This window comes from Cyrtonyx montezumae, unplaced genomic scaffold (assembly GCF_038088225.1).
Source record: "Cyrtonyx montezumae isolate F1298 unplaced genomic scaffold, pur_monq_1.0 scaffold_20, whole genome shotgun sequence".
NCBI classification, from domain to species: domain Eukaryota; kingdom Metazoa; phylum Chordata; class Aves; order Galliformes; family Odontophoridae; genus Cyrtonyx; species Cyrtonyx montezumae.
In genome coordinates, this window is record NW_027071937.1 from 8,728,630 (window position 1) to 8,741,477 (window position 12,848).

General features: G+C 50.1%; 1 protein-coding gene across 2 annotated transcripts in view; it reads left to right on the forward strand.

Annotated features, from left to right (window-relative positions):
• RGS3 (regulator of G protein signaling 3) overlaps window positions 1-12,848 on the forward strand; it is a 67,426-nt gene that overhangs the window by 29,745 nt on the left and 24,833 nt on the right. For both annotated transcript variants that reach the window (XM_065737687.1, XM_065737688.1), the window contains 2 exons: window positions 2,726-2,837; window positions 7,070-7,110. In XM_065737687.1, the coding sequence (XP_065593759.1) occupies window positions 2,726-2,837; window positions 7,070-7,110 (153 nt within the window). The remainder of the gene's footprint in view (window positions 1-2,725; window positions 2,838-7,069; window positions 7,111-12,848) is intronic.

Genomic DNA, 12,848 nt, shown 5'->3' on the forward strand with positions numbered 1-12,848 from the left:
CCTGGGGAAGCATACTGACTCATCGCTTTCCACCTTATCTCCTGGCTTTCATTTTCTCTTGTTTTCTTTTAGGAGACTCTTTAAGTGTACCTCTTCCTTCTGTAACAGTAATTTGCCAACTGTATTCTGTAGGCAGTGCCAAATCTATCAGCAGAAGGGGCTCTGTGGTTTTCCATGGTTCAGAACTCACACAGATGAACACCAGTACCAACCTCTACAACAGATTTTTTATGAAGTCTACTCATAGCCCCTGAAAGGTGTGTGTGACTATGGCCGTGTGGCCTCGGTAGCTCTAATAAACACAGGTATGCTTATCCTTTTCTTCAGAGGAGAAATAAACACATTCCATTTGTTTACTTTCTCATTTTGAGGTATGAAACTTAGTTCTGGGAAACAGACAGTGATACTGACTCTTCCAGGAGCAGCTCTGGAGGATTCTGTGTTGTGCCCGGATGAATCCAGGCGCTGCATTTCTTCGTTATTTGCTCTTTCACTCTTTGAGCCCTATGATTTCACATGGCAGATACCAGATCTGTTGTAGGGGGGCATTGGAGGCATGTCAGCACTGTGATGCCTGCCCCAAGCTGAGCTCCAGGTGCCCTCTGCAGCCCTCCCCTCTCACAGCAGCTGACAGCTATGTGGGACTCACCCCGGACTTGGTTTCAGGAGATCCCACCCGTGTTGGGATCTGCTGAGTCCTGGCCCTTGCTTTGTCCCCCTGTGGCTTGCAGAAGCTCTGTATCCCCCTGTAAACCCCCCATTGTGCAGAGCTCCTCTAAAATCAGATGCCTTCCTGGAAGCAGCATCTAATGGAGATGCTCTTAACCTAACCTGCACCAACTGCGCTTTTATCTTCTCTGCATCCTGAATTCAATCAGTCTCATCTTTTTGTTAAAGCACAATGTTACCTGCAAATGCTTCTTATGTGATGGTTTCCACGATTCATGAGTTAAATCTATTTGGTTTCAAAGCAGTATTTTTTTCCTTGCTAATCCCTCTGCCTCTTTTTCTTTCCTTTAAACTTCCATGTGCATTAGGTCTACATTTTCTTCCCTCCATTTCCACTCTTATCACTTGCTGGTCATGCTTTTATTTCCTGCTCTTGTCAAAATCCCTGAACATCTCTTTGACTCTAAGAGACCTGGAATGGCACTGGATGTGCCCCTGAATGGAAACACCGTCAAGCAAGAAAGACACAGGAGAAAGTTTGTAGTGCACTTTGTGCTTGTTTTAGTAGTAATAATGCCAGAAGTAATGAAGAGGGGGAATGTGGGCACTAGGCCAACAGTGTTGAGAGCAAGAGTAGGGATTTTCCAAATAATACAGTGAGAACCAGATGCTCCCTGGTTTAATTGTCCGTTAAAGCTACGCCGGGAGTTTTCTGCTATTAAGAATCCCACAAAAATGAGTTTGCATAGCAAGGACTTGTGGCAAGGACTTGATTTTGGATGAGAAGTTGGATGCACTGCCTTGACACGAGTCTCAGCACCATGTGATAAATTGCTACCCAGCTTGTCCCCTGTGACACGTGCCTGCCAGCTGGGCAGACACACACTGTACCAGCAGTGCATCCCGTAAACAGTGACTCAGCCCCTGTCCTGAGCAAAGTCACCTTTCAAAGGGTGACTTGGTGGCCGTGGTGCCAGCCTGTGGTTTTCTGCTTTTACGAGTTGCTAAAAGGTCAGAAAACACACCTTGTTGCTGCTCAGTGCTGCAAGGCATCTTTCCCCATGTGCCGGGGTATATTTGGGGCATCCCCAGGAGTGGTTATAATAGCAGCTGTGTGCTCCTGTGCTGTGTCTTGTGATCAGAGCAGAGCATGGGTTGGCGTTGTGTGGTTTGTTCAGCATCCAGTGTGACCACTGGCATCTTGTGGCTGCTGTTTGGCATCCTCTGAGCCTTGCTGCATGCCCCCAGCTTCTGCTGCAGAGCAGCACAGACTCAGCCCTCAGCTTCTGTCACCCACCCCATGGGGCTTCTGGGTCAAGGGTCTGCAGTGCAGCAGAGAGGCTGGTCACTTAAAAACCACCATCACCTGTACTGAACTAATGGGGGACCTCAAGAGCCAGAGGCAGAGCAAAATCTGCCTGTTGATTTGTGAGCACTTTCCACTGGAATAGCTCCAGTTCCTAGCATTCTTGAGTCACTGCTCAAGCATAGAGCTGGGCAGACATGCAGTGAACTATTTGCTTTATACCCCTCAAAGTGGTTTAAAGGTATCAAGTATGTTCCCTGCAAACACTCTGCTTTTGTAAAAAGCAAGGTTGTTTATTTTCTTTTCCCTCAGAAGGAGTAAAACAGGGCATACGAAGAGTGAAAGCAGTGAGGAGCTCCTTTATGAGTGCGTTGAAGAGAATGCCATTTGCTTTTAGGCTGCAATTTCTGCAACGTGCTGAGATTAGTTGGCAACCCATTCCCTCCTCCTGCTCCCCTGGTTTGTAACTTATGTAAATGAGAAGTGACAGCAGAGAGCAGAGAGGGTGTGTTTGTGCGATGTTGCACTGTCAGGCAGGTTTACCCCTCCTGCCACGGGACTGCACAAGCCTTGGGAGGTGGCAACAAGTTGGGGGCCCTGCAGCAGGGCTTGCTGGGGGCACCCTGTGGCATGCAGTGCCCTTTGGGCAGGTGCCTGGGTTGCTACTTGTGGGTGGTACATCTCCCTGGTGTGGAGGGCCGGGGGAAGGATTCCTTGTAACCTCTCCTTTGCTGCTCTTCTGCTCTCCAGGTGACCCTCTTTGTCTACTCTGACCTGCTGCTCTTCACTAAGGAGGACGAGCCTGGGCGCTGCAATGTGCTGAGGAACCCTCTTTACCTGCAGAGTGTCAAGCTCCAGGAGGGTGAGTGTCCTCTGCAGCAGTTGGAGGTGTTCGGGGTGTTTTCTGGGTTAAAGTTCTCTGAATAGCAGCAGGATAGCACGCCACTATCCTATTGCTTCCAGTTTGCAGCAGTGCTGGCTAACACACACTGTCAACCTCCCTGTGCTGGATTGTAGGTCCAGCACCACCCTTCCCAGCCCAGCATTAACCCAGTTCCCAGCAACTCTGTCCCCTGGTGTGCCCTGGCAGCACCTTGCAGGCCTGTCTCAGGGATTTGGGGCTGTGCTGAGGTGCTGTGCTGCTCCTCTTGCTGCTGTCACCCAGCCTACCGTGGGGGCTTGTGGAGGTTGCAAAGGGAAGTGAAGGTTTCAGGTTCACCCTTACAGTGTCTCAGAGGAGCTGAGCCCTACTGACCTTTACTTCACTGCTTCTCCCTTCAGCCACCCACGGCTTCCCTCATTAACAACCCTCCCCCATGAGAACACATTAGTGAAGAAAGAGCAACCCTCGGCCTTGGTAGGAGGCTGTGGGCTGCGTGTTGCTTGCTTCACCTTGGTTGAGCTTTCACATCCAGCTGAGGGTTCTTAGGGCAGGGGGATGGCTTGAATTAAGTTTTTTTGAGTTGAAGTTCTGAGGCTGTACAAAAGATGGTCTCAGCTACCTAGGATCAAAAGAGGAACGAACAAATTGCTCTGCCACATCCTATTTCCTACAGTGGAGCCACTTCTTGGCCCCATTCCACTCCCATCATGTTCTTTCTTTGGTGCAGTGGCTGTTTGGCCACGGACTTGCTCTGTGTGCAGCTGCCTGACTCCATCAGCACAGGGCTGGGTCTCCGCTGCCTCCTCAAGTCCGGGCAGTGTGGTTGGGGACTCCGCAAGGAAGACCATGATTGGATGAGAGGAAGAGCTTTTCTGTGACCAGAGTGGTCAAATCCTGGGTTGCCCAGAGAGGCTGTAGGACCTCCGTCCTTGGAGATGTTCAGGGTTCAAATGGGCACAGCACTGAGCCCCGTGACCTGGGTCCTTTGGGCAGGGGCATAGAATAGAGACGTTCAGAGGCTCCTTCCTGCCCAACCTTACTCTGTGACTATATGAGCTGACATCCCTCTGCAGTCCTGTGGCTCTGACCAAGAGGGGTTAATCCAGAACTTGGCTGCTTTTTCGTAAGGAATAGTTTTCAGGATGATTTTGTCACTTCCCTTGATTTTTCCCAGTTGAGCAAGTAGCTCTGGCAAGGAGCTATGTCTCTCTACATGCCCCACAATGTATGAGCCTCTGTGCTGGGGATGTGCAATGGCACAGCAGACTGCCCATCTCCTATTTCCCATTTCCAACAACTTTTCTGCCCCCAGATTCATTTGCTAACATGTTTAGTGGGGGCACTGAGGAGAAAGAAGGACATGGAGAGTTCAAGCTGTTTAGAAAAGTCATTGAGCTTCATTGAGATTTGTCAAGTTTGTTCTCAGCACTGCTTATTTCCAAGAAAAGGACAAAAGAAATCCTCACTGAAGTGCCTGTTGGTCAGCATCTGCCACAGTGCATGTGTGATTCCTGGTTGCTTTCAAAACTGCTGCACTGCTTTTGTTCTCCTGGAAGAAATTGTCTTCCCCAGCGTTCATCCCAGCGGTGCAGCAGCTCTGTGTGCTGAGGTGTGTTAGCAGGTCAGCATAAGAATGTGCCTCCTAACCTCGTGCTGAGTGGTTGGGTTCTGTGAGCAGTTTTCTGCCCCTTATTTCCTTGTTACCATGATAACTTTATGGCTAGGTCACATCTGGAGTAGCTCAACGAGCCTTTCAAAAGGGATGTTTGCGCCGGACCGCCCCCTGTACACCAGGAATCCAGCACAGTCGGTTTTGAGGCAGGTTTGGGTAGGGCTGCTTCAAGGTGGGTGGAACAAGCAAGGAGATGCCTGTCCCTTTTGGCAGGAGTTTTCTGCTGGTCTCCTCATAACTGAATGGCACATTAATAGGAACAGGCGTATTGCTGAGTATAACAATTGAGACATCTCCGGTGCACTGAAGACCATTGTGATGTTTCCTGTTTCTGCCTCTTGCTGCACTGTGCGAAAGCAAATCAGTATAATCTGCTTTACAATGCTCTGTCTTCCTGCTTTAGAAGCTGAGCATGGCTGATGAGCACCATGCTGGCCAATGTTTCCAGTGCAACTGGACTGACTTCCTCACTAGATGATGTGGGAATTTCCATGCTAACACTGCTGCCTTGCTGGGGTCCCAGCCCCTGGGTGGGTGTGCTTGGCTTGAGGACGTGGGGGAGAGATCCCATGTAGCAGCCTGAAGAGGACCCTGCCTGTGAGCCCCGTCTGTAGGTTGCACACTGCTGCTTTGCTGTCTCCTGTGTCCCAGTGCAACGTGTCCTGCAGCAAACAGCTTCAAGATATCCAAAGGCCCAGACTCTGATTTTTGGGGCTTTTGCCTGCAAGCTTCTCTTTGGGTCTTGAATACCATGCTGTCCTCAGTGAGCAGGCTGGGGAGCAGAGTGCCCTTTCCATGGCTATTGTCAGTGTCCTTTGGGCTGTGCAAGGATGCAGTAGAAAGGGGCAGGACCGATTTACCTCCTTCTCCCATCTTTTTGACCCTACACCTGGTGTGCACCACCTGAGCCCTGCAACCAAAGGGTGCTTTCTGTGGGTTGCACAGAGCAGGTGGGCAGAGCAGCGTTCACAGCCACTGCTGTGCTAGAAGCTGTGTATCACCCACCCCTCATGAGTGCACAGGGCTTAGCTAGGGAGAGGGATGTGTTCCTGCAAAAGCCATGTGCTCCCTTTGTGCTGAGCCTGCCAGCAGGACAGGAATGGATCAGGTTACCCTGAGAAATAAGCCAGTCCTTGTCATGATGCATCTATGTGAAACGGTGCTGGGTAGGGGACAGGGCCCTGCATGAGTCTCACCAGGGTTGGACATAGACCAAAGTGTAGCAGTGGGGCTGGGGAGACACAGGAGTCTCTCAGTTCCTATTTTTCTTTCCTATTAAAGGCAATTCCTTGTGGAAAAGTGGGATTTAAGCAGCTCCTTGGCCCAGGCTGGCTGCCTGCTTTGTGTGTGCAATAGGCACTGCACTGTTTGGCCATGGGAGGCAGTGAGGCCTCAGAGGGATGGGGCTGGACCATGCTGGCTGGGAAGGCTGCTGACGCTGAGAGTGAGGGGATTCTTAAAGAAACTTAATTCCGATGGCTTTGGGCTTGTTTGGGTGTCACTCCTTGCTGCAGAAAGACAGAAGGAATACACAGAGTTTCAGAGAGTGGGGACTTACCCTGGTCTGTTACACTCCAGCATCACCTTGCCTTGCCTGCCCTCCCCAAAGGGCAGCCAGAGATATCCAGCACGTGGTTTTGGGCACTTGCTCATGGGTTTCATTTTGCCTGTGCAGGCACTCAGGTGTCCCTTTGGTGGGTCATGGCCCCCAGCTTGATCTCTGGGCTGCATCTGCCCTGCTGGGTACTGGTGTACTTTCACCACCATGCAGAGCCTGCTCCCATTACTAACACAGCACGGGATGTTGAAATGAAACTGCTGTTGCTTTGAACAAGATCTGCAGCCATGCCCAGATTGAAGGGCTGATCTCACAGCAGAGATAACGTTGTTAAAGAGGTTATGACTGCTGCTGCCCAGCAGCACTGCACGCTAGCAAAGACAAAGCCTTGGTAGGGCAAGCTGGGGACAGTGTGGCAGCACAACCAGCTCTGGGCATGGGGTGTCCTGCTTTGGAGCTGGGGGGCCCTGTCCTGTGCTGGCTTTGTGTCATTCTGCAAGCTGATGTGTGCTTGGAGCTTTCCTTGGGGGTGGGGACCCTTATGTCTTGCTGGTGGGGAGCAAAGGCCAGGACAGACTTTGGCAAAGCCTTCTTGATGGGGAGCATCCAGCACCATTTCCATTCCCAAAGCCGTGGGAGGGAGCTCAGGGAGCAGCCCCATGTCCTGTGGAGCAGGTTGGGCTCGTGGGAAATCAGGCAGGAGAGACCTCTGAACAAATCCAGCCTCTTTCCAGAAGCACTCACGGGAGAATTTGTGATAGTGCAGTGAGTCCATGCAAGAAAACCATGCAAGTGCAGCCTGTGTGGCTCCCGGCCCTGCAGATGCAGCATACATCACTCCCAGGGCGCAGCCTGGTACTGTGGGATGACAACAATAAATATTCATTAAAAGTTGTCCCTTAGCCAATTCCTCTGCCAGTGTCTCTGCTCGCAGAAATGCAGCTGAAGCTTAATTTTCGTCCTGTTTTCTCTACTTTGTAGGTTCAGAAGATCGGAAATTCTGCATCCTTTATCTTGCAGAGGTGAGTGCTGCTAGTTTCCAAATTAACTTTAAAGTGGGAGCTGGACACGTACTAACAAATCCTCTTCTTTGCTTCTTTTTGCTGAAGTTGGTTGATTTTAACTTCCTTTTTTATTAGTTTGTCAGAGGTCTGGAAAGGAAACATGATGTCCATAGCCAGAATATATTAATAAGAAGCTGCTAGGAGTGATCTATGAGCCAGGAGAGGATGGGCAGCCCCAAGACAGGCTTGCTTTTCCCTTCTCCTGTGTACCTCACTCACTGCTTCTCCCCTCCAATTTCTCCTGGAGTTCTTTCACCCAAGGGTTCTGTGACCGCTGTTTTCACTTTGTTAGTTGGGTATCTTCCCCTCCTTGTCTTCAAGCACCCAGATTTGAAACCCTCAAATGAAATAAGGAGGCCCAGTGTAAGAGACACACGATCGTAGCTCTAAAAACGTGTATGACTGAACACTTTAAACAGGTTTGAAATCATTCAGATGTTGACACAGTTCCTTTAGTGTTGAGAAGCAGCCACGGAGACTGCGGAACTGGTTCACAGTGCCTGGTCCTCCCTAATCACTGGGTGCTGAGGCTCATTTTTTATTTTTATTATTCCTTTCAAATGACTTTAGTTTGTTCCTGGCTTCAAGGCCTTGTGTTTTCAGGGTGGAAATCTGGGTCTGGGAAAGATCCCCAGGGCACTGAGGAGAAAGGCACACATTGCTCAGCAGCCACGCAACATAATAAGCTATTGTGAAAGTTGGATGAAAACGCTCGGGGTGGAAGTTGTTCACCTTGGGCGGCTGGGATGGGGGCCAGAGTGCAGCTGGCTGAGTAACTGTGTGCTGACAGCTCTCCTGAAGGTCCACCCTTGCTCCTTCCTTGTCTTTATTTCTTCTCGGGGTGGTCGGGCAGGAGCTGCCTGCTCAGCATGGAGATCAGTGTCTGCCTGCTGATCCCATTCCCACGTCTTCCCATGTGCTTGGAAAAAATGCATTGGGAACCTGACATTTAATTTAGAGGCTTTGGGGGCCTGAGTTAAAGTAACCAAATGAGAAATGGCTGTGTTTCATGGGACTGTGGGAGGGGAAGGCTCCTCTTTGGTGAGATATAGTGAAGGGTGTAGCTTTGTCCTGATGGGCTGCAGTGGTCTGGCTCTTGAGGTTCTGCTGGTTGAAATATAAAATGTGAAACTTTTCCTTTCCTCCAGGCACGTTTATGGTCTTTGTAAGATCATTCTTGTTCCTCATGTCCATCCAGGGCATTTCAGGGCAGGCAGCCTTGTGCCATTCCCAGCAGTGAGTGCTTACAACCAGTGCTGTGCCATTTCACATCCAGGCTTGTCAGAGGCTTTGGCCATAGGCACATTTGGTTCAAGAGGGGAAGCTGAGATGCAGAAAGACTGAGACATGCCAGTGAGTCAGCAGCATGCAGGCAGGGCAGTGCCATCCTGATGCCCCCACAAGCACACTGCTGGGAAACTGTGACCTGGGGGCTGCCCAGGGCAGATGCTGGCTGGGCTGCGTGGATGTGGGCTCAATGAAGGAGCGTGTGGGAAAGGGGGGGGAGGGGTCAGTCCCTTCCAAAGGCATTCCTGCACATAGAAGGATGGCATGACTTGGAGATTACTTTGTGCTGCTAAGGTCATGCCTGCAGTGGGTGTTTTTGGAGGCCTGGTGTGCTGCTAAGTAAAAGTTGGGGCTGGGAACCAGTACAGAACCCCTGTGTTAAACTGGCACATGGGGCTGGGATGTCCCCTGAGTCACAGCCATGCTCCTGTGAGTCAACTCATGTTCTTTGTCTGTGTGAATGAGAGGATTTCTACCTGCAGGAATGGTGCTCTGCAGAGAGCAGCTGGCTGTGCTTCAGGGCTCAGGACACAGCCCAGAACAGCCATGGCCTTGACACTCTCCTGGCACCCTCGTGGTCTCACCAGTGGAGCACAGCAGTGCTCTGTGCCTGGGTCTTGATATAATTGTCTTACTGCCCACCCCCAACAACTTGTAGCAGCTGGAGAGCTTGGAGGAAGGATGCAGGAGGGAAGAATGGTTGTGTGGACATGGCTCTTACACCCCATGTCACCCTGAGGCCTTGCTTTGCCAGGCCTCGAGCTCCAGCTCTTTTCTCATTTAAGGGGCTTGGAGTGATGTTTTGCGCCATAAGGTGACATTTTTGTATTTGGACCCAATCCAAAATGGAAGTATGCATCAAAATGCCTGGGAACTGCTGAATTTATTTTAAATGAGAAATAATATTCCACCCTTCAGGGAAACTGATGTGTCAGAGAGGAGCTGCTACCAGTCATCCTGTCTAATCACGTGTAAACAAATCACTCACAGAGCTTAAATCCTGAGCACGACGGGCACTGACAGCCAGATGGGAACTGATCTGCATCGCCTGGTGTAGCTTACAGTGGGAGCGGTGTTTCTTTTACAGGCTCTGCTGGGTGTGAATTTGCAGTGTTTGGAGGTCATGCAAATCGTGGGGCACACAGCATCCTGCATGGGAAATGCTGAACATGGGATGGGGAACATCCCCTGTGTGGTGGGAAGTGGCAGCCCCCAGTGAGCCTGTCCTGGGGTGTGAGCATGCTCCAGGGCTGCATTCACACCCTTCCCCACTCCGGAAACATCCCACTGATAGGAAACTGCAGATCAGGGTTTTATTGCATTGTTTGAGATTTTTGATTCAAGCCCAACATGTTCAGACCAAAACTGACTTAAATTCAAAGAGCTCATTAAGTTTTTTTCATTGTAAAAGCGCTAGCAAAATCGATCGTTTTCTCTGGAAGGTTTCATCTGCAGACACTGGTGTTTCTCTGGGGAAATTGCTCTGACAGACAATCTTTCCAACAGATACTTCTCGGCCTGCTGCCGTGAGCACACTAACAGACCTGAGCAAATCAGTGCTTGCATCTGGCCTTGATCTTGGTTTGTCCATGCAGGAGATCCTTTAGGCAAGCATCAGAGAAGTGACATTGTTCCACCTTGTCCCCCACCCTGGGTGTGTGCAGGGACATCCCTGCACTGTGTGGTCCCACGGGCACTGCTCCCATTTGTATCCTCAGGCAATGAGGCCGTGTCCCAAATGCTGGCAGGAACACATTTTGCACGACTGCTCTTTGAGCTGAACCCCTTCAGTAAGGGGCAGTATTGTGTATATGTGCATAGCTCTCCACTGAAGACGTCCCAGCTTGTCCCGTGGGAGAATTGATTCCCCAAAGTGCCCCCTGTTCCTCCCAGGACAGAGCACTGTGAATTTTAATTCCCTTCAGGTTCCCATTTCTGTGTGGGGTATCTGCACTTGGACAAGCAATTTACAGAGGACTTAAAGGCTCAGGGGTGTGGTAGACAGTCTGTACCTGCGTCAGTTTGAAGTTCTGGATGTGTCATCAGATCAGTCAGCAAGGAGCTTTCTAGGGCACCTGTTGGTGGACCTGGGGGGCATTTATATGATTTGGTAATGGGCATAAAGGTGGAGGGGCTGCCAGGAGCTGACATCAAACCTGCACAGTACAACAGAGCAGCTATGGTGGATTTGTTTGGTGAAGAACATAGAGAGGTGGTGTTAATGACAGAGGGAGAAGTGCAAAGAGAGCACAACTGGAGCAGATGCCCTCTGAGGTGTTTGCCTTGCTCTGATGCAACACTTGGCCTGAAAACCTAGAAAGATGGGAAATTGTGGTAGTACGTAATCAGTGGTTAAAAACTGTGTTTATGTACCTCAGCATCATCTCCTGTAAGCATTGCTCTTTGGGAATCTGGGAGAACTTGGGAAGCCTGGCTCTTGCTCCTTTGCATTCAGAATTACAGTTGGTGTGGTAAAAACAGCAGCCGTGCCTGATCAAACGTGCATATGTTTGTAAGTTTGGGGAAGCAGGAGGTGATACAGAGACAGATCAGTGCTAGAGCAGTGGGGTTGGTCATTAGGGCACGTGACAGCTAATGGAGCTTCCATAGGTCACAGGGAAAGGGTCGTACACAAAGGTCTGCAAGGGTAAGAAGTGGGAAAGGCCTCTTGGGAGAAGGGCTGTGAGCTCCTGCAGTGGAAGGATGGCATCAGCAGTGGTAAAGTTTTGGGATGCAGTCAACTCCTGATGAGGTATTTTCAGTCCCTCTGTTGTGACCCAGAAGTGACAATTGTAAGACTTGTGTTTGGAGTTGAATTTGTTTCCAACTCAAATGAGATGGTTTTGGCAGTGAGTCAAAGCCGAGGGACCTTTTTCCTTTTTCCCTTTTCCTGGCATTATTGGAGATCTGGTGGCCTGGGTTGGGCTCTGCTGTGTGGAGCCCTCTCAGTTCCTCAGCTCCCTGGTGGGGCTGGAGCAACCTGAATGATGCCTTCATTCCTCCTGAAACACTCCATCGTGTCAGCTGGCATTGGGAACTGTGTGCAGGATGGGAGAGTGTGGTTGTCTGTGGGTTGTGTGGTCAGTTGAAGCTGTCTCAATTTCCTCTCATCTGCTGTAGGTAAAGAGATGTTGTTTGTTGGGTTCATGGGCTGTGTTGTTTGCCAGGTGAGCTTGTGGCTGAGGTGCGTTTTGCTGCAGGAAGGCAGAAGGTCTGAGATTCTGTAGTTCATTTCTCCCAAGGGTCACAGTAGAGCAAACACTGCAGCCAAGGTTAGAAATGTTGGAGTCGGTTGTACTTAGGGACTTAAGTAGAGAATAATTTACACTCCTTACTGCCTGCTCCTGTCAGTCTTATTGCATTCATTTGAAGCACACTGAGAGAAGATGAAGTGTGCTCTTCTACCTTCCCCTTCCTGCTCACAGTCCTATTTGATGCTGGGGGACTCCCTCCCTCTACCCACTGAGCTGGTCCTGGGCTGAGAAATTCCTTCCTGCTCTTGGACTTTCCCTTTGTTTTCTGACATCCCAAAGGTGGTGGCTCACTGCTGGGCTGTGCATTGTGTGGGTCTGTGGCATGCATCACTTTGAGTTACACAGCTCTCATGAAAGCTGGATACTCAACCTGCATGTTTTGAGTCCCTCATGCAGTTTAACTCTGTCCCAAATGAAAGTTTCCTTATTCCTCCACCCAAAGGATGGCAGGTCCCAGCTGCTGGGTTCTCTGTGCACAGCACTGAGAATCTGAGCTCTGCAGCCTGAATTGCAAATGCAGGGAGGTAACACCAACGCAAGACTGACAACGTTTTGAGAAGTGTTAAGGAAGCAAGGTACAGGTTACTCCAAATGCTGATGCAGCCCTATCCTGCACCCCAGGATGTGCCCCAAATTTCAGTTCAACTGAAATGCTTGCAGTTATATTTGAAGGATCTGTCCCTTAGATAACATTTGTTTGGTTCAGGGCAGTGCTTTTCTGGTGTGTGCCCTGAGCCAGAGCACGCAAAGCCACAGCTCTGGAGATGTTGGCTGGGCTGCTTTTCTGCTCAGGACACTGTTTCTTCTGCTGGTGTGTGTTTGCATGGGTTTGATGATGTGGAGTGACACCAGTAGCAGAAGCCCTGGGCTGGTACAAGCCATGGCCAGGCATTACAGCAGCTCCCAGTTCAGATCTCTTTGGGCAGAGCAGGCAGTGTTCATGCCTCAGTTGGAGAAACGCAATCAGGGATATAACTTTGCCTCCCCAGTCATGTGAACCTTTGGTGTTCAACATCAGTCTAAGTTCTGAGATGACCATGAAACGTACATTTTAGAGCAGAAGCTCTACAATTTTTCTTCTGTCTGTAATTCTGTGGTCTCATTTACTAGATGTAGGCAAAAAGGGCATCTGATAAGAAACAGTTAAAGTACTGG